Here is a 26,357-nt window from a genome sequence, read left to right as displayed (position 1 = left end):
TCCATTTCTGCACAGTCCAAAATTTTCTTAATTATATTTTCTTCAGATGGTATTTCTTCATTTTTCCATTATTAAGCAAATGTAATTCTCGCTGCTGTTAATATATGTAATATTAAGTATGCACATTTTTTATCATAATTTCTGAGATTATACCTAAAAGAAATAATTCTGGTTTATAGTCTACATGTGCTTCTATTATCTTTTCTAGCCACCTATATATTTTTGACCAATAGTTCTTTGCTTTAGGGCAGGGATCTTCAAACTTGGCCCTTTTGTGACTTGTGGACTTCAACTCCCAGAATTCCTCAGCCAGCAATGTCTGCATTTCCAACAATTGCTAGACATATTTGTAAACATTTTTGCTAGTCTTGCAGGTGGTAGATGCCATCTAAGAAATATGGAAAAAAATATGTCTCCCAGCTATTTAATGGGCCAGGAGCATCACAAACTACCATTTAGGATAGGTTTGCTGTCCTGAATTGTATGTCTTATTTCCATCAGTTCCTATTGAACAATAGTATTACAAAAATCTTGTTTACCATTTTACCCCATTTCTGCCATACTTTATTCTGCAGAGGTATCAGTGCTCATGGTTTATTGAATTTGAGTTCAAAAGCTTGGGTTTCCCATCTGCCCTCTTTCTCTATTTGTACAAATTGAGTATATTTGCCAAATTGAGTATATGTACAATGAGGTCCAGGACACTTCCCAGTACACAATATGACCATTGACCTTCATCTGACATCACATTTTATTTATTGTCCTTTTAATATTTAACAAAAAATGAACAGAATAAAAGATTTGAATCTGGGTCTGATTTACTTTTTAGAAGACCTACCACCATGTCTACTTCTTTGTTTCTTATAGGAGTCCTCTGCAGTTTAGGAGCAAATAGTTTTGCCTCAGTAGGAAAAGCAAGGTAAGTCCATTGTATGGGATAGAGATAACATTTCATAGCATTTGTGGGTGTACTCCAAATTTCCTGGTACTCTGCTTTTTATTTATTTTTATTTATTTATTTTATTTTTTATTTATTTATGCCTTGGTGGAGCAGTGGGCTAATGCCTCCTTAAGTAACACCAGCTGCCTGCAATTAGTGCAGGTTTGAGTCCCACCAGGCTCAAGGTTGACTCAGCCTTCCATCCTTCCGAGGTAGGTAAAATGAGGACCCAGATTGTTGGGGGCAATAAGCTGACTTTGTAATAATGCCACTTGGGGTGTGTGTGAAAGCCCTAACAAGCAGGCATATACATAGAATGAAGGCTACTGCTAAGCTTGTAAGCCGCCCTGAGTCTTCGGAGAAGGGCGGGATATAAATGGAATTAAAATAAATAAATAAATAAATAAATTTCTGAAAGACAGAAAGTAAGAGAACTACTGCTTCCTGCCATTTTTCAGATGCTTCTGAACAATATGTCAACCTATTGAATACAATAGAAATTATTTCCATGCAGAAAATAATCAAATTGTTAAATGAGCATTATTTTATTAGTAACAGATTTTTAAAATTTGTGTACCTCTAAACCTGGAATTGGAATACCGGAATTTCAAACAAAAAAATCAAATATTTTTACATTAGAAATATTCATAAAAGTATAATTTGGTCAGATTCTGAGACTACTTTATATAATCTGCTTGTTCTTTTCTGCCCCAAATTGCATTTCACGTGTAATTTTATTTGTGTGCAAATTTTATTTTTACAAAAAGAGGAAGGAAGGAAGGAAGGAAGGAAGGAAGGAAGGAAGGATTTTGAAGTTACATCTCTCTAACCTGAGTGAAAGGGATTTAAAAATAGCAAATGTGCAAATTGGAACATAATATCTGAGTTCAAATGCTCAGTACTTTAGTGTTAAGTGTTGACATCCTAAAATTTTGATGGATGAGGCCAGCCTCAACTTCCTCTCAAGATCTGTTTCAAGGATAACTAGCCAATATAGGAACAGCATGGAAGAAGAATGAGCTAAACACTGCCTCTTTCCATGGTTTGCTGACAGTAAACACAAGACAAAGGCAACTGCTTACCAACCACATAAAAACACATATATGCACACCTGTTATCTTGAGTCCTCACTGATTTTTCCTATATCAGTGGTATGGAGAAATTTTCTGAGAATTCTTTTAAAAATATGAAAGTACAAACCCATCAAATCATATTTTAAAGCTTCTTTGTACTATGCCATGTGAAATAACATCTTTCTTGCTTGAATTCTGTTTTTAAAATAAAAATTGCACCTAGAAATTGCAAATCATTTGCAGAACTCAACCCCTTTTTCCTATGGTCGTGGAGTTTTCAGTATTCCCAAATGTAGCTTCTGTGAAATCTTGAAATCAAGTATTCTCATGCAAGGTTATGTATTGAGGGACCACAATGAGATGGCATGCAACTAAATGACTGGGCAAACAAAGTCATATTGTTCCCTTTCAATATGTAGATACAAACATTGTACATATAAACAGTGTTAAGCCAGAAACATTTCAATTTACTTTAAGACTATTTTGTTCTAAGGGTTACCAGACAACTTAATGCTCCAGAACCCATTGACTGCTTACTGACTACCTGGAGTGATTGGGGGCCATGTAGTCCATGCTCAAACGAAAAAGTAAGTAGTTTTTCCATAATTTATCTTGCATTAAAATTTATCTTGTAAAGAAGATAAATTTGTGAAGTATAGGCTCCTTGGTGGATATTAGTTTCAAATAGTAAAATAAAAAAGGGTTTCTTGTTTGGAATAATAATAAACCTTTATTGTCAAAGTACAACATGTGTACATTGAGATTAGCTGAGCCTCCCCCCCCCGTGCTCTCTCCCCCCAACACACAGTTGCAACAAACCCTCCATCCTACCACACCATGTGAACCAACTATACCACACACCAGCCTCCCATGTCAATTCTGCATAAGAATCACTGGCTGTCCAGTAATTATAGTGTTAAATTTGAATGAATGATAAGAGATCACCCATTTTACTCCTTTTTCACAGTCTAAATGTGTACATTTTCAGCAGCTGTACACTGGCTTTCTCACAGCAGCAACTTTAGAACATGTGGATTTCAACTTTCAGAATTGGTAGTCCACGCATTTTAAAATTTGCTAGAGTTGAGAAACAACAACAGTTGTAATGATCATCCAGTGATTGACTGATAGTCCATCCTCCTCCTAACAGCTGTGGATTCTGAAGTTCTCATCCTTTCCATTTTGGAACAATACAACACATATTTCCATTTCTTTCACCTTGTATATTTATTTTATTTATTTATCATATTTTGAAACTGCCCATATCCCTCGCAGAGGGATTCTAGGTGGTGCACATATTAAAACATAAAAATAGTGTATCAAATTTAAAATTTATAAAGTATTATTAAACTTCAATGTTTCATTGAAGTTCATTAAAAGGCAGGGGGAGGGCTTTCAGAACCAGCCTCATTTTCCCTAGCCATTCATCTCTCCCGTCCCCCACAGCTGGCTGATTTTGAGTCTTTTCTTAATTGTGTTTTTAATATCTCCCACAAAGTACCGCTCAAGGAGTATTGTGAAGTTTGGACAGTTCGGAGGAAAGCCATGCACTGTAGCCCTGAGTGACAGAGAGCGCTGTGAGGCAGAAGGTCTGTGTCCAGATGAGAGAGGTCATTGTGGGAATCAAGAGTTTGAATGTGAAAATGGTAGGTATGGAGACTCCGACATCTTTTCTATACTGCTATCACTGACTATAGTGGTCTGATGACAAGATGAAGATTTAAAGCCAGATCCCAATGATTTAAAACTCTAGGACAGTGGGCTTCTTTTCAAGGAGAGCCTCCAGAATCATCTTCCAAAAGGAGAAAATTACACACTGGCTGATGTGTTCTTTCTTGCTTTTTAAGCTGCCAAAAAACAGCTTTCTCCCATTCCCTGCTTTTTCTCAGCTTTCATAGTACAGGTTCGCCTGGTGCGCCAGTTGCGACCCTACCTGGACCAAGATGCCCTACGCACAGTCACTCATGCGCTCGTGACCTCCCATTTAGACTACTGCAACGCTCTCTACATGGGGCTGCCGTTGAGGACCACTCGGAGGCTTCAGCTGGTGCAGAATGCGGCTGCGCGAGTTGTGATGGGGGTTTCCCGATACTCCCATGTAACACCTCTACTCCGCAGGCTGCATTGGCTCCCGGTTGCCCTCCGGGTGAGATTCAAGGTGCTGGTGATGACCTATAAAGCCCTAAATGGCTTGGGTCCGGGTTATCTGAGGGAACACCTGCTGCCAGCATCAAGTTCCCTTTGTCCAGTGCGCTCCCACAGGGAGGGTCTGCTGAGGGTGCCACCAGTAAAAGATTGCTGGCGGATAACACCCAGGGGGAGAGCCTTCTCAGTGAGTGTGCCTGCCCTCTGGAACCAGCTGCCCGTGGAGCTCAGGACTGCCCCCGACCTCCGTTCATTCCGCCGGGACCTGAAGACCTGGCTCTTCGAGCTCTCTGGCCCAGGCTGAGAATTTTAATTTTAATTTTAATTGGGGTTTTTACTTTTTTTCCAGGGATTGATGTAATTTTTAAAATTGTTTTTAACTTTTGTATTTCTTGTTTTAAATACCCTGTAAACCGCCCTGAGTCCTTCGGGAAAGGGCGGTATATAAATCTAATAAAATAAATAAAATAAATAAATATTCTGTTTGCTAATGTGATTTTTGCAGTAATATTTTCTTTATGCATGCATTTTTATAAGTCATATTTTGATGGGAGAACCACACTGTAATGTTCAGAGAAATATTAAATGTCAAAGTATTATGATGTTTCTGGTTAAAAAAGCTGAACAAGATCTTGTTCAGTTCCAGTATACTTTAATCACCAACATGTATTATTTTTACTGCATTATTATATGATGATGACTGTTGCATTTCACCAAATAAAACCTTTTCAAAGGTTTTTATATAAAACATATTTTATATTTTTTTATATTTATATGTCATATAGGCAGTGGTGGGATTCACCCAGTTTGCACCACTGTGGCAGAACCGGTAGCTAATTTTTTTGTTGCCCAGGCCCAGAATGGACTTCCGGAAGCAGCATCCACACAGAGAACCGGTTGCTCACATATTTGAATCCCACCACTGCATATAGATGTAGTTATATTTGCACTGAACTGAACCACCAAAACACCTCAGTAAAGTTTATTAATGTGTGATGATATAGAAGAGGATTTTATATCATTCAAACAAGTATTGTAGTATTTTCCCCCCAAAACAAAGTAACATTAAATCAGTCAGTCATTCTGATATAAATGGCAGTTTCTTTATGTAGGCTGCAAATTTGGGGAGTTGAAGTCCAATACACAACTGGGGAAGGCAGTGTTGATTTATGAAAGTATTCTACATATCCACTTACCTATAATTATAAATGTTTTGTTCTTTGTTCTACACTAAGGATTTTGTCTAAAGAATAGGTTGGTGTGCAACACAGAAAATGACTGTGGTGACTTTTCTGATGAAGATGATTGTGAAGAAATGAAACGCGCACCCTGTGGGGATCGTGACATTGAGGTATCAGAACTTGGAAGAACAGCTGGACAAGGGTGAGTTCTAGAAAATGTTCATGAGAAGAATAAGAATTACATGTTGTGCTACCTTATAAGGCTGGAATCCTCAAAATGGTTTTCAAGAATACAAAATTTGTGAAAACCTTTCTTAGTCCCAGTAGGATCACATTCCTATCTGACTTTTATTTCCACACACACACACACACACACACAGAGAGAGAGAGAGAGAGAGAGAGAGAGAGAGAAAGAGAGAAAGAGAGAAAGAGAGAGAGAGAGAAAGAGAGAGAGAGAGAGAGAGAGAGAGAGAGAGAGAGAGAGAGAGAGAGAGCTCAAAAGTTATTTGATTTCTTGATTTTGCTCTGACCTATCATGTATTTTCCTCTAAGTATCATATGACATTTCTATGATGTGAACACTTTTTTTTAAAAAATTGAACATATAATGATTAACTGGTGTACAGACTTTTTAATCAATCCTTTGTGGTTAATGAATTACCATTCTGCTTTCTGATCCCACATTTGGATTTCATGAAGATGTAAATTCTTCATTATTTTTAGCTGCTTTTACATTGGGAAGAACAGATCTGCCCATCAGTGATTAGAATTTTTTATCTGCTAACCTTGGCATTTTATGGATGTTAGCAAAGCCCGTTTTATTTCCTCTGTTTTGTACTGCTGCCATGGCAGCAGCATGCCAGCTTAGAACAAATCAATCTAGCCTAGATTTTTACAGATGTGCAAATACAAAATGGATCAGATTCATCCACTCTTTTCTAGCTAAATGAAAACCTGTTCCAAATTATCTTGATCAGCTTTAGAAAGGGCTTCAGATTAATCCAGTGTAGCCCCATTAATGGATAGGTATATAGGTATAAACATGCAAACCCATCAGATAATGTGGATTGCTATCCTTGAAACAGTGTGATCTTATGAGTTCCGGGAACCATACTTTCCCTGTTTTGGCACTTACCCTCTAGAGTGATATCCCCCCCACACACACACACAACTTTTGAACAAGTCCTACTGTAATGATACTCTGAAAATAATTCAAAACCTGCCAGGCTACAGAAAAGGGTCATTGTAGAATCCTCATAACTTTGACTTTTTATTGGTCTTCCTTGGCTAGCTAGGATTCTTTTATACATTTTCTTCTCTTTTCTATTATTTGTAAGATACCCAGAAATATTAAGAAGTCAGGGAGGCTCAAAACTGAGTTAAATGATTACTAAAGCCTACCAGGCAATGTATGCTAACATTTAAGACAACATAATACTCTTTGTGTGAATTTAGTGGTTATGTTACCAAGCTAGAAACCAGGAGGCTATGAGTTTTAGTCCCACCTTAGGCATGCCTGCTGCAAGGATGACTTGGAGCCAGTCACTCTTAAGCCCACAATATCATGCTCAGGTAACAAACGAGTTCATCAGTTCTTTCTGCAACCAATGGATCAACACATATTCAATAAAAATGAAATTGTGGAAAAACGCTAGGACAAAAAAAGTATATCTTTGTTATTTTTATGTATATTACAGATTTGTCTTTGTTGTACTGGCTTGATTTTCTGTTAGTATATGACATTTAATAGTACAATGAGAAGGTCGATGATTAATACTCTTCCTTCCTTCCTTCCTTCCTTCCTTCCTTCCTTCCTTCCTTCCTTCCTTCCTTCCTTCCTTCCTTTAGTGTGAATATACTGGGAATGAAACCAGCTCAAACTGCATTTCACAATGAGTTCTACAATGGCATCTGTGACAGAGTCCGTGATGGGAACACAGCCACTTATTACCGCAAGCCATGGAATACGGCTGTCCTCAATTATGACGTAAGCTTCTTTGGGTAAAGCAGAGTTTTGTTTTGCATCAAAAGGTAAAATCCACTTTGGCTCAGCCTCAATTCTTAAAATGTCATGGGTGTGTCCATGTAATTTTCTTAGCAAAATTACACAAATGATTTGCCATTGCCTTAGGATTTTTTGAAAATTGCCTTGTCTAGCTTGCACCCCTGAAATTTCTGGTTCCCCATTCAGATAGCCCTCAGTTCTGGTCCTGCTTTGCTTTTTGAGATTAGCCAAGATCAAGATTTTGTTATAGCAAAATAAACAGGCAAGCCAAAATGCAGTGTTGTCTAGTTTTGAGGGGGGGGGAAGACAGGTGATATTAAGGGCTCCTTATCTATGTTTCCTAATTCAGACTTCCCATCATAGTGTTGGCCATAGGCATTAGGACTGCAACACAGAATTTTCAACCAGCTGTACCCCCTATATGGCTGAATGGCATATGTTATAAACAGTGCTTTTTTGTAAAAGAAAAAGGTGCCGGAACTCCCACATGTCATACAACCCGCCTTGCCTACCCTACAAGGTTCCATCCAAAAAAGGTGCCGGAACTCCGTTCTGAGCGTTCTATGAGTTAAAAATGCCCTGGTTATAAATATTTTGTCAACACCATAGAGATTAAAAAACACTTTCTATGCTGGATACAGTTGGCATTCTGTGTGTTGGTGTTTTATTTATATATAATAATAAAAGCAAGCAGTTTACTTAGTTAACAAAAATGTGGAATTTTATCCCTCTTCAAACATTCACCTGCAGACACAAGGGATCACCACACTGCCAAATTTTATTTGTTATTGTTTAGTTAGAAGGCTGAAGAAGAAATAGCCTCATGTTGGCCTTAGCATCCTTTTATGAGTCTGTGTAGTATAGGAGAGACTAATTCACCACATATTTTTCACCCCTCACACATTTAGATGATTTTGTTAGCTACAGATATACAGTTCAGCTATGCAGAGCAATCTGAAGGTCACCTGACTTTGGAATTGGGATGACACCAATATTTCCCAAACCTGGCCACTTTCAGATGTATGGACTTCAACTCTCTTGCTGGCTTGGAAATTTTGGGAATTGAAGTCCACACATCTGAAAGTGGCCAAACACTGATTGACTTACACTAAGAAGGAAACTAACAGGAGTGATTCAAACAGAGAGAAATGTCCCACATCCTGGATAAATTTACCAGTGGTGCTAATTCAAAATCTGGTTGACTAACTTATGGCTTAGTGTCTTGTCTAAACCAAGCACACCATGGGGTACCACAGGGTGTCTCACAGCCTATGTTGTTTATCATTACCTATCTGTTAGTCTGCCATTTAACTGTACATTTTCTGCCTTTCAAGACAAGAGGAGACAAACGCTTTACAAGTGAATTCTACAGTGACCAAGTATCAACAATGAAAGAAATATTCAAAACAAAATCACAGTCTTTCGATGTGAGCTTATCTCTTAAACTGAAACCAACTGAGTCCAATGTAACAGCTGACATTGAGGGAGGCTTCCATTCTGGCAAATCAGCCAACATGAGTGAGTTCTTGAAAAAAGCCAAAGGAACGGTAAGCTTTTTAAAAAATACATCGTAGGTGAATATACTTTATTCCAGAGGGACCATAATTCACATGCCATAAGAAACACTGAGCCATTGGTTGAATTCATGCTGAACTGGGTTATTGAAATATCAAAAAATATTAACCTTGTTTAGTTTTTCAGTGTCTTAGCATGATGTAAGAATCCAACCTGTTTTATTAGTTTATGGGATAAAGTACTGTGCAAATCCCCATAATGGATTATCTTGATAATCAAAATAAAAATGCATGAATACAGAGACATGAAACCTATAGTCATCTGCCTACTTTCTCGAGTAAGGCACACAGGATGAAACAATGACCTAGAACTCTAACCCAACCCACATACTAATCAATTTGGGAACCCTGCTTTGTAGCCAAGAATGTAGTGATCAGAAATTGGATCTTTTCAGTATCACAGTGGGACTGGGTATTTTAGAATGGAGGTGTGACAGTGAGGCTTATATGCTTCTCCTTTGCTATATACAATGGAAGTATTTACAATAGGTATATACAACAAGATCTTGGCTTCTACCCAAGGTCAGGTTTCTTCTTCTTAAGAAGAAATCTCCCTCCCAGAGACTACTTCCTTCTTACTCTCCACATAAATACATAATAAATAAATAAATAAATAAATAAATAAATAAATAAATAAATAAATAAATAAACCTTTATTGTCAAAGTACAACATGTGTACATTGAGATTAGCTGAGCCTCCCCCTGTGCTCTCTCCCCCCAACACACAGTGACAACAAACCCTCCATCCCACCACACTATGTGAACCAACTACACCACACACCGGCCTCCCAAGTCAATTCTGCATAACTATTCCACCTTCACTTTATCTCCCTCTTCCTCCTTCTAGAGCAGGGGTCTTCAAACTTGGCCCTTTTATGACTTGTGGACTTCAACTCCCAGAATTCCTCAGCCAGCCAGCCTGCTCTAGAGTTATCAAGAGTGAAAGAAAGGAATGTTCCAGATTTATTAATGAGCATGTTTGGCACCAACTCATCCCTTTTCCTTGGATCTCCTCAGCCAATGCTCATCTGCATCTCCTCCGGTTCCTCTCCAGAGACTGGGGCTTTACCCTCTGTCCATAACTAGCTGTCTCCAAGCTTCCTATCTTGGGTGAAGGTACCATTTCTCTGGGACTTCTCTTCCTCCAAGGAAGCCATGTGTTGACTTTTCTTCTCTGTTTTTGACCAGGAACTCACAACTGGTCTGCATACTCACATTAAATTTACTCCCCAGATTTTCTTTGCAGTCATGCCCTTCTAATGACAGTCTTTGTTGTTTGCAATTTTTCTTTTCATTCTTCCCCTCTTTTTCTCTTCTCTCAGTCTCCATTGTTGGGTTAGACTGACAGCAAGTCCCCCATCAAATGAGGAGGTTGATGTACCCCCATGGTCTGGTCTCCAGCACCTATATACTAGACCAGGGGTAGGCAACCTCGGCTCTTTTATGACTCATGGACTTCAACTCCCAGAATTCCTGAGTCAGCTATGCTGACTCAGGAATTCTGGGAGTTGAAGTCCATGAGTCATAAAAGAGCCGAGGTTGCCTACCCCTGTACTAGATTGATGGGAATACTGTCTACTAATATTGGTTAACAGCCAGTTCAGCTCATTAGCCCACATGAAATACACCTGCACTTCAAGGCTAGAGTTGAGCTTCCTCTCCCCCTTTTCTCTTTTCATTTGCTGACTCACACCAGTACAGCAGCAACCATAGTAAAAACCATATGCCATCTCAGGAATGGCTTTCTCTCATGGAGGAAGTAATCATGATTTCTAAATACTTGTTCATTTAGGCCAGGGGTGTCAAACTGCTGGCCCGCAGGTCAGATGTATCATAGTGAAACTGCGCCTACCCTATTGCTGACAATGACAAAAAAGTCGCGATACGTTGCGACACATCATGTGACGTTGTGAGTTGGACACCCCTGATTTAGGCATTTTCAGAATAACAGCTGTCTCTAATGACCAAACTACCTGAAAATTAAATCTAGTTAATACCAAGTTTTATTTTATAAAGTAGCATGGCCTTCTTCAAGAGGGTCAACACTTCCTCTTAATTATACTCCCACAATTAAGAACAGCAATACATAATTTGGTAAACTTTCCTGGACCACTCCATGGTAAAACTGGGTGTTTTGTCTGGAAAAATGCCTGCTCTGTTCAGTAAAAAATGGTCATGGGCATCAGAACTGGACAGCAAGCTTAGACAATCACTATCGTGTGTGGGGAAGAACCATTAGAATGGTCACTTGAAATAAATGAAAGTTTAAAAATTCAGGGTTTGTGTTTTCTATAAAATTTCCATATTCTCACATGTACATACTTTTAATGACTCATAATTTATTTGTGATTTGGCTGTAAAATAGCTGACTTAATCACCAGGCACAGAGTGGTGTAAAAAAGAGAGCATGCTGAGAACCCTTTGCTAATTGGTGAATGATCTCTGGTGTGCTCGGGACAGGGGATGTTCCTCTGTCCTAGTCCTTTTAGATCTCTCAGCGGCTTTCGATACCATCGACCATGGTATCCTACTGCGGCGTCTCAGGGGGTTGGGAGTGGGAGGCACTGTTTTGCGGTGGTTCTCCTCCTACCTCCTGGGCTGCTCGCAGTCGGTGTTGACGGGAGGGCAGAGGTCTGCCCCGAGATCTCTCGTTTGCGGAGTCCCTCAGGGGTCGGTCCTCTCTCCCCTCCTGTTCAACATCTATATGAAACCACTGGGTGAGCTCATTCGTGGTTTCGGGGTGGGGTATCATCAGTACGCTGATGATACCCAACTTTTTCTTTCCACTCCGAACCAACCCAGTGATGCACTCGACATGATGTCCCATTGCCTGGAGGCGGTCCGGGTTTGGATGGGGAGAAACAGGCTTCGTCTCAATCCTGCCAAGACTGAGTGGCTGTACATACCGGCATCTCGGGTTAACCAGGTTGTTCCATCACTAATGATGGGGGGTGAGGTGTTACCCCCCGTCGATAAGGCTCGCAACTTGGGCATCCTCTTGGATTCATGGCTCAATTTTGAAGACCATATAGGAGCCGTGACCAGGGGGGCTTTTGCCCAGCTTCGTCTGGTGCGCCAGTTGCGGCTCTATCTGGACCAAGATGCCCTACGCACAGTCACCCATGCGCTCGTGACCTCCCGGCTAGACTACTACAACGCTCTCTACATGGGGCTGCCCTTGAGGACCACGCGGAGGCTTCAACTGGTGCAGAATGCAGCCGCGCGAGTTGTTATGGGAGTTTCCTGATACTCCCGTGTAACACCTCTTCTCCGTGAGCTGCATTGGCTTCCGGTTGCCCTCCGGGTGAGATTCAAGGTGCTGGTAATGACCTATAAAGCTCTAAATGGCTTGGGTCCGGATTATCTAAGGGAACACCTGCTGCCGGCATCAACTTCCCATCGTCCTGTGCGCTCCTACAGGGAGGGCCTTCTCAGGGTGCCGGCGGTTAAGGAGTGCCGGCGGGTGATCCCCAGGGGGAGGGCATTCTCTGTGGGCGCGCCTGCCCTTTGGAATGATTTACCGGTGGAACTTCGGACCGCCCCCGATCTGCGTTCATTTCGCCGGGATCTGAAAACCTGGTTTTTTGATCTATCAGGCCTGGACTGAAGGGGTTTTAGCTTTTAATATTGTTTTAATTGTTGGGCTTATGTAATTTAATCTATTTTAATTTATACTATTTTTATATTATATTTTATGCTGCCCTGTAAACCGCCCTGAGTCCTTCAGGAATAGAGCAGTATAAAAATTTAAATAAATAAATAAATAAATAAATAAATAAATAAATAAATAAATAAATAAATAAATAAATAAATAAATAAATAAAAACTCAATGTATTAAACTAAATTAAATTTGAAAAACAGGCAATTCCTGGTGTACCTAAATCTGGCTTTACAAGAACTCCAATTCCCATGTTTGTACAAGCATATCATATGCTGTCTTTATGGGCAAGAACTGTCTATGAGCCATGGTGGTGCATTGGTTAGGATGCAGTATTGCAGGCTGACTCTGCCTAGTCCAGAGTTCAATCCTGATGGACTTAAAGTTGACTCAGCCTTCCCTCCTTCCAAGGTCAGTAAAATGAGGACCCAGATTGTTGGGGGTAATATGCTGACATTTGTAAACCACTCAAAGAATGTTGTAGAGCACTATGGAGTGCTGTGTAGCAGAGTGAGCACCTGTTACTTGTCCCAGCTTCTGCCAACCTAGCAGTTCGAAAGCACGTAAAAAATGCAAGTAGAAAAATAGGGACCACTACGGTGGGAAGGTAACAGCGTTCCGTGCGCCTTTGGCGTCTAGTCATGCTGGCCACATGACCACAGAGATGTCCTCAGACAAGCACTGGCTCTTCGGCTTTGAAACGGAGATGAGCACTGGCCCCTAGAGTTGGAAACGACTAGCACACATGTGTGGGGGAACCTTTACCTTTACCTTTACTTATGGATTCTATGACCTGAGAATTGCCCATATAAACAAATTTACAATAATCAGAGGACAATATAAAAGAATCCCACAATCTCACACTCTACCTGTGGATATAATAACTTATGTATTATTGTTTTCTCTTTATAGAATTCCATCTATTTACATGTCAAATCTAATATATATCTGGGATCTTTCCAAATGCGAAAACGTGATTTGCGCTTGAGCGAGACATTCCTGGAAGATCTAAAGTTTTTGCCAACTACTTATGAGAAGGGAGAATATTGTAAATTTCTTGAAACATATGGAACTCATTATTCACAGAAGGGAACCATTGGAGGAAAATATGAGCTAATGTACGTGTTGGATAACCATACTCTTTCATCACATGGTAAGGACATAATGAAAGTCATCTCTTATATACAAGGGTAAACTCTGGAATAATAATCTCAACTTGGGTTGGTTCAGGGTAATAATTGCACCTTATGATGTTTATATTGAGTCGCTGTTAATTTTGTTGTTGAATTCTTCATCTCAAAGGCAATTGACGGATTCCCCCTATAAACGTACAACCTTTGGTGCTTGCTTCACATGATTTTAACCTTTTTCTATTCTTTTAGTTACAATAAATACATGGATTGGAATCAGACTGGTTGACAGGATAAGTGCCAGCATTCATCATTCTGAGTTCCCCCAAAATTTTATTTATGAATTTATTTCTTTACTTATCAAGTTTTTGTACCTCCCATCTCACTTAAGTGAATGGTTAACAAAAAACTTAAAAAGAGACATAGTTAAACATAATATTAAAACAGAAATTAAAAGTTAAAAGATTAAAAATTACAAAAGATTAAATGGGCCAAAGGCAGGCCCTTAGCCATCAATCACTCCCAGAGTTGCATGCCACTTTGAATTCCTTTCATATAAACTTCTAGAAAATATTCTGAGTGGATGCAGTCCAGTGCTTTGATTAGAAATGCACCCCCCATCTGCCTTGGGGAAATATATAATGCTACAGGCAATCAGTAGTGGAAAGGTCCTGGAAAGGGTGGCAGGGGGCATTGTAGTAAGTCTCTTTTTCTATAACTGGATGTGGTATGACTGTCCATGTGTATTATGACAGCCTTTTTGTGACCTGGCAAACTGCTCAAGACAACCATTTTGGGAAAGCATCCTTGGTCAGGCTGAGAAGTGGTATCTGGCCTAGCATTAGCCAATGAATTATAAACGTCATTGGTAAGATGTTTTGAACCACATCTCAGCCTTGGCCCACATGGAACATCTTTTGTTAAGCCAATTTTCTTTCTTTCTTTCTTTCTTTCTTTCTTTCTTTCTTTCTTTCTTTCTTTCTTTCTTTCTTTCTTTCTTTCTTTCTTTCTTTCTTTCCTTCCTTCCTTCCTTCTTTCCTTCCTACCTTTCTTCTTCTTTATTTCATAGTTGCCCATCTCACAATAAAGTGATTCTAGGTAGCTTACAATAAAAAACAATAATAAAATCCAAATCTCAAAAATGTCAGTTTAAAAGTAACATCAGCAGTACTATTATAAGCAAGAGTGTAGAGAGAATTAATGGTAAAAAAATGCACTCATCTTATCAACTCATTCTTGCTTTGAGATCCCCAGACCTACTGACACAGTTATGTATAAGGGACTCTAAAAGGTTCCCTAGGTCGGGGTAGGCAACCTGGGCTTTTTTATGACTTGTGGACCTGAATACCCAGAATTCCTGAACCAGTCATGCTGACTCAGGAATTCTGGGATTTGAAGTCCACAAGTCATAAAAGAGCCAAGGTTGCCTACCCCTGCCCTAGGTAAAGATCAAGCCAATCTTACCCAGGGGAGGAGGGAAATATATTACCCTGGGTTTCTTATGAAGATGAGACCTCCAACATGCTTCTTCTGCAGGGCAGGAAGATATAATTGGGCCAACCATCAAATAATGATGAGCTTTAAAGGACAAAACCAGCACTTTGAATTAGACCCAGAAGCAAAATGGCAACAAATGCAGCTTGCAGAGCAGAAGTGTAATATGTGCTATTCTAGGAGCACACATAACTGCCCACATTGCTATATTTTGCATCAGATAAAACTTCCAGTTCCCTTCAAGAGCAACACATGTAGAGTGAATTATAGTGGTCCATTCAGAAGATAATCAGAACATAAGTGACCATGGGCAGTCTCCCAGTCCAAGAACAGGTGCAACAGGTGGGCAACACTAAGCTATGCAAAAGCCTTCCTATCCATGCCACCTGCTCTTCAAGCAGGAGTTGCAAGTTTAGGAGGACCCCATGATCTGCACCTGTGCTAGATTAACAGAAAGTCCTTTCTTTATTATCTCTTGAAGCAATCAGTCACTAACCCAGCCAAATCTCCTTATCCAACAATTGTGCTTGAACAAAATCACATTAACTTGGCCCAAAATCACCATTTTGGAAATTAAATTTCCTCCAGGATGTCCACTGCCCTCTACTAATAAAATAATGGCAAGACTTCACACCTCTTTTGTCCCTTCCCCATAGGCCAGGCAGGTAGCAATATGTGGCTAGTTCACAACAACTAGTTGGTATTTTGAAGATGTGTCCGGTCTTAGAAGCTCTATTTGATGTTCCCAAATCCACTGACTTTCTCATTGTCCTTGTTAGCATTCTATAGAAACAGGTCTGTATATAAGAATAATATAGTGATACGATGATAATCAACTCTTGCTCTGGGATAATTTCAGGGATAAACCAGTTTTCATATCAACTCCTCATAGTAGGTTTTGTTTAGAGGGATCACAAAATTTGAAATGGAATCCTCCATTGAAATAGCCTACAAATCAAAGTGTGTTACTATAGCTATTTCACTGCATGCCGTTCTATTTGTGATTAATGTTAGCTGGATCATGTCCAATATCCATTATGCAAGGAAGGAAAAAATGAACCTTAACTAGAGGGGAAAAACCCCAAGTCTAATGTACATAGATTTTCTTCAGCAGAACAGTAACCAGATTATTTATCAAGTTGCTATACAATACACTACTTCAAACATTAGTACTGTTATTATATCAAAGTGTGTTATTATAGCCATTTCACAACATGCCATTCTATTTGTGATTAAGGTTAGCTGGATCATGTCCAATATCTATTATGTAAGGAAAGAAAAAATGAACGTCAACTAGAGGGGAAAAAACATAAGTGTATATAGTTTTTCTTCAGCAGAACAGTAACCAGATTATTTGTCAGGTTGCTATACAATATACTACTTCAAACATTAATACTGTTAGAAAATAAATTATGAAAAAGTAGATCATTTGGAGTAATGTTTTACAATTAACCAAATAACTACCTTTGCTTAAAATTAACCTGATTCACCACCTATCTTTACTTTTGGCTTTGCCATAGAGCGTTTATTAACCTACTATGATACTAACCCTGAAAGGAATTTTATTTGCATTCAACAAATTCTTGACATTTTCTGAACTCAGGACTCAACAGCCTTTAAATAGCATTTAGGAGCTTTATAATACAAGGGGGGATGTTCCTTTACAGGTGAATTCAAATCTACCCAATTCTAGGGATGAGCCAGACTCAGACTGAAGCTGGTCTATGGCCTCTTAAACCATCTTTTCCTACATGCATTTTTTTTTATTGGTGCCCTGATGTCTCAGTGGGCCGGACATGTCATGTGTTCTGGACCACACCAAGTTATGCACATCTATCAGCCTTTCCCCAAACTGGTGCCTTCCAAATATGATGACTAATTCTCAGACTTCTTATCCAGCATCAAAGTTGTATTCTAACTTAGATGGAGAGCTTCTGATTAGGAAAAAAAAGATTGGGCAAGTTACATACTAGAGATAGTCAGTCTGAGAACTTTTGTATTAAAAGTTGGTTCAGAGCCACTGTTGTTTCCCTGAAAGCAGCCATGGGGAATGACATCTGAAAAATAAAGAGAGATGGGGGTGTGGGAAGAAAAATAAAAAGAAAGGGCCGCAAAGTAAAAAAAAAAACTACAATACTTTCCTCCTTGCAATTTCTTCCAACAGATCTATAAAACCAGGAATTTGATAGCCTATTTTCTGTGTAACAATTTTGTACACCTCTAATCATTTTTATTGACTCTATTTTCAGGGGTCACTGCAGGTGATGTAAATGAATGCCTAGGCTTTAATTTAGGACTTACTATCACCGCAGATACTGCAGAAGCCAAATCGGAGATTAAAGCTAAACAATGTAAAACTAGTGGATTTAAAAATGGTAAGTACATCAGCCCCTATCATCTTCTGACACTTTTATGCCCAAGTTTGCATATTGATTGGCACATTATATCCCTCATACAAGAATTAAGATATGTTATTGGATATGTCAATCTCATGCTGTATAATCACATTAAGTAATGAACAATGCTAATGCATACATTCATGCCAATAATATATAATGAGCGGTGCGGTGGCCTAATGGTGAAGACACTTGCCTCTCATTCAGAAGGTTGAGTGTTCAATCCTAGGTAGCAGCAGATGTTTCTCTTCTAGGGCTCAAATAAAAAAAAAATCTGCTGCAAATGCTCTACTCCAGACATGTCAAACTCATGACATCATGTGATGACACACAACATATTGGGACTGTTTTGCCATTGCCGGCAATGGGGTGGGTGGGGCTTCCACATGATGCATCAGGCCCACAGGCCAGCAGTTTGACACCCCTGCTTTACTCTATCCAGTCACCGCGACTCTGAATTAAGAGATTATAGTATTATAAAAATGGAGGGTTTTAATGTATATACAATACATAATACCCAATTGGGTCTAGTGGTTAAGGCACCAGGCTAGAAAGCCAGAGACTGTGAGTTCAAGTCCCACCTTAGCCATGAAAGCCTGCTGAGTGTCACTGGGTCAATCATTCTAGTTTAACCTACCTCACAGGTTTGTTAATGTGAGAAAATAGTAGGAAAAAGGTATGTTCACCTCCTTGAGATATTTGTAAAAATAATAAAGCCAGAATACAAATAAATAAATAAATAAAAATAAAATTTATATTTCACTAATGTGCCAATTTATTTATTTATTTATTATTTATTATTTTATTAGATTTATATACCGCCCTTTCCCGAAGGACTCAGGGCGGTTTACAGGGTATTTAAAAACCAAACCAATAGAAAATACAAAAGTTAAAAAAACAATTAAAAAGATTAAATTATCCCTAAAAATAAAAAACCCAGTTAAAAATTCTCAGCCTGGGCCAGAGAGCTCAAAGAGCCAGGTCTTCAGGTCCCGGAAAAATGATCGAAGGTCGGGGGCAGTCCTAAGCTCCACAGGCAGCTGGTTCCAGAGGGCAGGCGCACCCACAGAGAAGGCCCTCCCCCTGGGTGTTATCCGCCGGCAATCTTTTACCGGCGGCACCCTGAGAAGACCCTCCCTGTGTGAGCGCACTGGACGAAGGGAACTTGATGCTGGCAGCAGGTGTTCCCTCAAATATCCCGGACCCAAGCCATTAAGGGCTTTATAGGTCATCACCAGCACCTTGAATCTCACCCGGAGGGCAACCGGAAGCCAATGCAGCTTGCGGAGTAGAGGTGTTACATGGGAGTATCAGGAAACCCCCATCACAACTCACATGGCTGCATTCTGCACCAGCTGAAGCCTCCGAGTGGTCCCCAAAGGCAGCCCCATGTAGAGAGCGTTGCAGTAGTATAATCACTATATAATGCCATGCTATAGTGTTAATGTGTAGCTATATGCCAAGTATTTGTGTGAAGGGACTTTCATGAAAGTTGAAGTTCATTAGATTGATGCAAAGCAAGCAAAGAAGGCAGAATTTTTTGCTCAGGAAAATTTCAACTGATTCAGTGTACGGAAGAGTACCTGACTAAAGAATCTGACAAAGACACAATAAGTTATACTTCACAGGACAACAGATGGTTGCCTTGACATAATGAGGCAATGGGGCTCTTCTGGAAGAGCTCCCAGCTATGTGAGAAAAAAGCCAAGATGGATTGGCTAAGTTTTAGCAAAAGTATCTATAGAAGGTAAAAGAGTCTTGTAGTCTGTGGAAATCCTCACCCAGAACAACCTTCTGTATAGAGATCCTACCTTAAGGCTTATGGAATAAGCTAGGCTAGCCCAATTAGATTTTGCCCATAGGATCTATGAATAAATGTGAAGCTTTTAATTCAAAAATTAAATAGGAGTGCTAAGCAAGCATTTGTTTTTACGTGTCTGAGTCTCTGAAACAAGACAGTATTTGAAGATACTTTTCAATATCAGCAGCTTACATAAAAGAGTGGAATTTCAGCCACGTAGCAGAAGCTTTCATCTTAAATTTTCTCTCTTACACACACATATACCAGAGGTCCTCTGTGTTTGTGCCAATGTGTGTGTGTTATTCAACAAAGGCAAATTTGATTTATCCCTCCTCTACACGATCTATTTCCATTCCTCATCCTTAATATGTATTTGTGCATTTCAAACTTTAGTTATGTACTAAAAAATGAAATTTGCTTATCTATAGTTTTGTAATCCTTACATATGCAGAGCACCCACCCACCCCCAGTTTGGCATAGTGGATTTTATATTTCCCATGCTACAGAATGTCTTAACTGTAGTTTATTTCATTGATGATTTAATTTGTAAAATATTTTCATAAACTTTTACCAAAGCATTAGAGTATACTAGTATACTAGACTAGAGTATAATAGAGTATACTATTATAGTATAGTATTAGCTAGAGCTTTCTTTCAGCTAAGCTCAACACTTACTGACTGCCTATTTGTTGTCTATGACAACAAACAAATATTTGACATTGTTTTCATACAGAATTCTTTCCAACTTTCCAATCTAGCATATAACCCTGGCATTTCCTCATAGTCTCTTGCCCAAATTCATATTCAAGCCCATACAACTTTTTCATGAACAGCCAACATATTGCCACATATTATGGTAAGTAAAGTAGAACACAGGAGAAGAAAGAAATGTTGAACTAAGGCAAGTGCAGTAAAATAGAGAGAGTGAGATTTGTTTATCACTAAGTAAAGCACATTCACTCTTTTTGTCCATGGCTTTCTGGTTTCAAGTGAGGAAGAAAAAATAAGATGCAGATCACTGTGTAATACCAGTGATAACACTTTAAATTTTGGCAGAATTTGGTCTGAGCACCCAGTTTTTTATTTCTTTCTTTCTTTTGTTTGTTCAGTGTTGACTCCTGCCTGGATTAGTCCTACCATTTCCTTGGCAATTGTTTTTTTTTCAAAATGGTTTTCCATTATCGTCTTTCCAAGAATGAGTGGCCCAATGTCACCAGGTGGCTACTTATTGGCTTCACAGTTTTAGCATATTCCAACACTTATTTTGCCAAATTCTGCTTCTGCATGAATCTGGGGAGAATGGTTTCCCAGCTAGGAAACTGACACTTGCTTTGAGAATGGTTGTTTCACATTCTGTGTATGGTGTGGCATGTTCTATGCAGAAGTGGACTGTACTTTCAAGGAAATCTGGCTGTAGTACAGGTAACATACTAGCAGCCATGTAGCCTGATCTAATTATCAAATCAGGACAGATATCATGGTGTATGTAGTCCACTCTTCAGCAAAAATGATATGTTGTTGGGTCTTGGTAATGATAAATTCAAGGGGGTGTCTACCAGCTGTAAAGGAGATGGTGGTCTATCCCTTTCTCTAGAGACCATTGTTGGACTAACTATTCTGGACTGTTTTTCTCCATCTGTAGCCTTTCCTTTTGGATGAAAGTGATGGATAAGGTAGTTACATGGTAGCTCCAGAGAACTCACAAAGTGAATCACCTGGACCCTTCTCTGTCAGGATTCATACCTGGATAAGGGACTGAGATGTCATCAATCATACTTCTAGACCAGACATGTCAAACTCCTGATGTCATGTGACATTGCACAATGTATCGGAAGAGTTTTGGCATTGTCGGCAGTGGGGTGGGCACGGCTTCCGGATGACGCGTCTGGCCCGCGGGATGGCAGTTTGACACCTCTATTCTAGATTATCTCTGGCAGGAGCAGGATGAGATGCCACATGGTCTTAACCTCTCAAAGACTTCAGTGGCATTGAACATCTGAAAAACTGTGACTAGAATTTTCTAGCATGTTGCCAAATTGGGGCCATTTAATCAGACTCCATTTTGGAGGTTCCTACAATGGACTGGAGGTTTAATTCCCATGGGATATGTGCTGTCAGCCCATAGATTGATACTAAGTCTGGCTTCCAGACATTGATGAAAAAAGTATACTGAAAACATCTCTAGAAGCACAGTAGCTATATGTCTCTAAATCATGAAATAATTGAAGAGTAATCAGGCAAGGTGCCTATTCTACAAGATTGCCTGGTCATTTAGGCACCATGGAATTCTAGCAGGAATTCTCTGGATCACTGATGTGCAAGATGGAAAAGGTAGTACCATGCCACCTGGAAGATGATTCCAGCAAATCACTTGCTACCAGTGAATATAGAAAAATTGAATTTCCACAATCTGGGCAAATATAGTTGGCAAAAACTCCTAGGTAATCCATTTCCAACTATTATCAACATTGTCATTTTCTTTTCCTCTGAATGAAAATGAAAAAAAATAATATCAAATGAATATTTAGTTGCACCTATCATCACCACTATCCTTATCTTTTTTATTATTATTACCCAAGAACAATTGATTTCTCAAGGCCACTCTTCCTATTATTTCACCTCCATTTTTTTTTCTTCTCCAGTTGATGACATGAAAAAGAGTGGGGTTATCCAAGATGTAGTCTCTCTGATTCAAGGTGGGACAACAGCTACTTTAACAAAGTTGAATGAATTGCTTTCATCAAATGCCAAGCTAGTTGATGTAGAACAGTATGTCGAATGGGCTGCTACACTACCTCAAGCACCTACTGTGATAAGACAAGAGGTAAGAGAATTTTCTTCTATCTATCAATAAGTTGGGGACATTTTCAATCAATGTGACCTCACAAATGGAAGAGTTTTCTTCTTTATTGAAGAAATATTTTAAATGTTGCAATCTTTTCAGAGTCAAAGATTCTGGTCAAGTAAAGCTTTGCTGTGATTTCCATATGTTTTCTAGGAATGGTTCACCATAGCTTTCTTCCAAGATGTATTTGACTTTACATTCTAGTCAAAGATCCTGAGATTTCCTAATAATCCTCGCTCCCTCCCTCCCTGCCTCCTTCCTTCCTTCCTTCCTTCCTTCCTTCTTTGCCTAGATAACAAAGCAGTTCTTTCAATTGGAGACCTTGTACTTCACAAGAATGTAACTTTTTAGAGCTAGAGCTAGAGCAAGACCTGAAGAAAAAACTTTGTGGAGTAAGGGAAAAATAACATTAATTTTAATTTATGGTAAAATGGTACAACATTAACTTTAATTTATGGTAAACAATATAAATTTTAATTTATGGTAAAATTAATCAAATGGAGTAGCAGTAGCACTTAGACTTATATACTACTTCACAGTGCTTTACAGCCCTCTCTAAGTGGTTTACAGAGTAAACCTACTTTCCCCAACAATCTGGGTCCTCATTTTACCAACCTCAGAAGGATGGAAGGCTGAGTCAACCTTGAGCCGATGAGATTCGAACTGCTGGCAGTCAGCAGGAATAGCCTGCAGTACTGAATTCTAACCACTGTGCCATCACGCAGGACAGACTCAATGAATAGAATGTCCTATTCTATTCCTTTTATAATTATATAAATTTATATAATTTATAATTATAATTATGTGACAATCTTTCATTGGGGGCCTCACGCAAGAATTTTGAAACCTATGGATTCCTATTTTAGTTTTCCAAGCAAACATTATTTCTACAACTAGCCTCAGGAGTTCTGCAGTCATATCATTTGCATTAGAATCCTTGGTTGAATAGTCCCAGCTATCCTAATCTCATGAGCCAGGCAGCACACAAAACCATGCCCCCTCTGGTCCATGGAAAAACCTCTCTCCACATAACCAGTCCCTGATGCCCAAAAGGTTGGGGACCTCTATTCTAAAGCCTCTCGCGGATATCTCTAATATCATGAAAGAATTACTGGGAATTTGATGGAAAGAGTGTTGCTTTATAACTATTAATGATGGAGCTGCAGTAAATGAATAACTAAAGTCTTCATTTGAAAGAATCAAGTACTGAGGAGAGGTGAGCATAACTGTAGAACATGGATCTTCTCAGGATGAAGTGCTATAGTCTGTATTTTCTTTATGTACAGAACTGCACGATAATGATAAAAATATTTTATATGTATATAAAATATATGCACACATATATGTGGTTAAATATTTCTGCAGATAGCCCCAATTTCGGAACTTGTACCCCTCAAAATCCCAGATTCCCGAATAAAGAAAGAAAATCTGGACAGAGCTGTAGAGGATTATGTGGCTGAATACAGCGTGTGCAAATGCCAGCCTTGTCTACATGGTGGGACGGCAATGCTGATAGAAGGAAAGTGTGAATGTGCCTGCACTCCGTTTTACAAGGGAGAAGCCTGTGAAATACCCAAGTCAAGTTTCATACCAGGTTAGAAGTCATTCCGTGACTTAGCATACATTTTAATGGGTCGCTTGGTTCTACTGTGTTATTTAGAAATATACAAAACCTTTATAAAACATACAACACAGTTATGTTGAATTAGCCCATCCTATAGTCTGAAATAAAAAGAGTTATGAAGTTCTCTACTTACAACCACAGTTGGAACCAGTATTTCTATTGTTAAGCAAAGTGGTTGCTTGCATCCCAGCAGATTTTTATAATACAGTTGTTAAGCAAATTCAGCTTCCTCTGTTGACTTTGCTTGTCAGACGCTGGCTGGGAAGGTTGTGATCAGTGATCACAGAGAAGTTAGGATTAGAAGTCAGGAGCTAAACATTAAGAGTTGATAAATAAGATGAATAAGAACTTAGTAGCACTCTGGAGGCCCAGGCTCAAGGGGAGACTCAAATACATGCTTCACACATTGCACTGAGCCATAATATGACGTATCTTTTCTGGTTTGCTTATGGCTTTTTGAAGAGGGAGTATACCACCACCTCCTCCAAGAAATATCTTGTCCATTAGGGATGAATTCACCATGACCTGGATCCAAACACATGTGATATCTTGGGAGATCTTAACTAATCTAGAGGATCATGGATCCAATAGACAGGTGTCTGGTTTTATAGCCCTGAGAACGCTGTCTATACTCCAAAGGATTACTGGATCAGATTCTTCCAAGATATTAGGGAAATATCATGTCTCAGTCAATTTGATTGCAACTGCCTATTTCAAATCCAACTTCGAGCAAGTGACAGGTGGCTAGAATATCCTTCACAGTTGTTCTGTACATGTTGTTGAGATTCGTTCTTCCTCAGCATGGAGCAAGTCATTTTGAAAAGCAGTCTTGGTTGATTTGGATTTATGCAATATAGTTAGCCCAAATACCCAGTCAATATACAGTTAAGATATACTGTGTGAATGTGAGATTCTGAAGGAAGATGAAGTTATGAAGAATTCTAAAATTCCAAATGTTCTGAAGTTAAACAATTTTTTTCTGATCCTGATCCAGCTCAAACTGCCATTGACGGGAGCTGGAGTTGCTGGTCTACCTGGTCTGCCTGTCAGAATGGAGAACGTCAGCGAGAAAGAGAGTGTAACAATCCTGCACCTGGATTTGGGGGCAAATCATGTCCAGGAGCAAGCATAGAACCAGGCTATTGTTAATTGCAGAAGACAGGTTTGTAACTTCAGAATGTGCACTGTATAATGAATATGGCACAATTTTGATATAAGCCCGTGGGATATTTTGGATTCAACACTTCTGGAAGCAGCACATCTAGTGGTGGGATTCAGCTGGTTTGCACCAGTTCAAAAGAACTGGTAGCTAAATTTACCTGAATTTGAAGAACCGGTGGCTTCCAGAAGTCCAGTTTAGGCCTCGGAGGCCTGGAGGAGGCCTCCCAGGCCTAGAAGAACCCACTGGAAGTGTGTGGATGCCACTTCCAGAAGTCTGTTCTAAGCATCGGAGGCCTGGAGGAGGCCTCCCAGGTCTACAACGACCCACCGAAAGTCCAGGATGCCACTTCCGGAAGTCCATTCTAGGCATTAGAGATCCAGGCCTGCATCAAATATGAGAACTGGTTGTTCAGGTATTTGAATCCCACCACTGAGCGCTTCCATATGGAGAGATGAAACTGTGAAGGTTTTGTTGGTTATGTTAAAAGGGAGGGAGGGGGGAGGGAGGGACAGAGAGAGAGAGAGAGAGAGAGAGAGAGAGAGAGAGAGAGAGAGAGAGAGAGAGAGAGAGAGAGAGAGAGAGAACTATTTGGTAATTTGGAATTTCCTGGAACAGGAGGGAATGGAAAATGTCTTCTCAGAATTCAGCTATTGGCTGATTCAGAGAGAGCAAAGATTGGTAGGTCTTGCTTGCTTTCAGTTCTTATTCCAATACTAGGTGTAGTGAGCATATAGCAATAGCACTTAGACTTATATACTGTTTCACAGTGTTTTACAGCCCTCTTTAAGCAATTTACAGAGTCAGCATATTGTCCCCAACAATCTGGGTCCTCATTTTACCCACTTCAGAAGGATGGAAGGCTGAATCAAAATAGGGAGATCACAGATTGGATTTAAAATATGTTGGGAATGATTTGCAAATGGGACAGATGTGGCTTGATCTGAGAAGGTTTTTTTTTTAGCAAGGCCCAACTATTCTTAACATTACAAGCATATATTATTTGTCATATTTGTATCCAATCTTTCCCTCAGAATTTCAAGACAATAAACATAATGCTCCCTCCTCCATTTTCTCCCTAAGAGCATCCCTTTGAGGTAGATTGGGCTGAGAAAACCCAAAACGTATCCAGAGAATAGCTGTAGTCAAGAGTCAACTCGAACCTGACTCTCCTCAGCCCTAGTCCAAACCTGAACTACTAGACCAGTATTTCTCAAACTTGGGCAATTTTAAGATGTGTGGAGTTCAACTCCCAGAATTTCCCAGCCAGCACAGGAGTCGAAGTCCAAGCAGCTTAAAGTTGCCGAAGTTGAGTGGTTCTTCCATAATAG

General features: G+C 39.5%; 1 protein-coding gene across 1 annotated transcript; it reads left to right on the top strand.

Annotated features, from left to right (window-relative positions):
* Positions 1–842: 842 nt before the first annotated feature.
* Positions 843–25,016, top strand: LOC308660995 (complement component C9-like; the record flags this gene model as incomplete). The annotated part of the gene is made up of 11 exons (XM_081315649.1): positions 843–919; positions 2,507–2,600; positions 3,512–3,659; positions 5,394–5,541; positions 7,188–7,326; positions 8,679–8,891; positions 13,490–13,730; positions 17,451–17,576; positions 22,041–22,222; positions 23,609–23,837; positions 24,862–25,016. 11 exons carry the CDS (start codon positions 843–845, stop codon positions 25,014–25,016), a joined length of 1,752 nt encoding a protein of 583 aa, XP_081171775.1.
* Between the last annotated feature and the right edge of the window lie 1,341 nt (positions 25,017–26,357).

The sequence above is a fragment of the Vipera berus genome (assembly GCF_964194415.1).
Source record: "Vipera berus genome assembly, chromosome: 2".
NCBI lineage: Eukaryota > Metazoa > Chordata > Lepidosauria > Squamata > Viperidae > Vipera > Vipera berus.
This window is presented reverse-complemented; position numbering and strand designations above follow the sequence as displayed.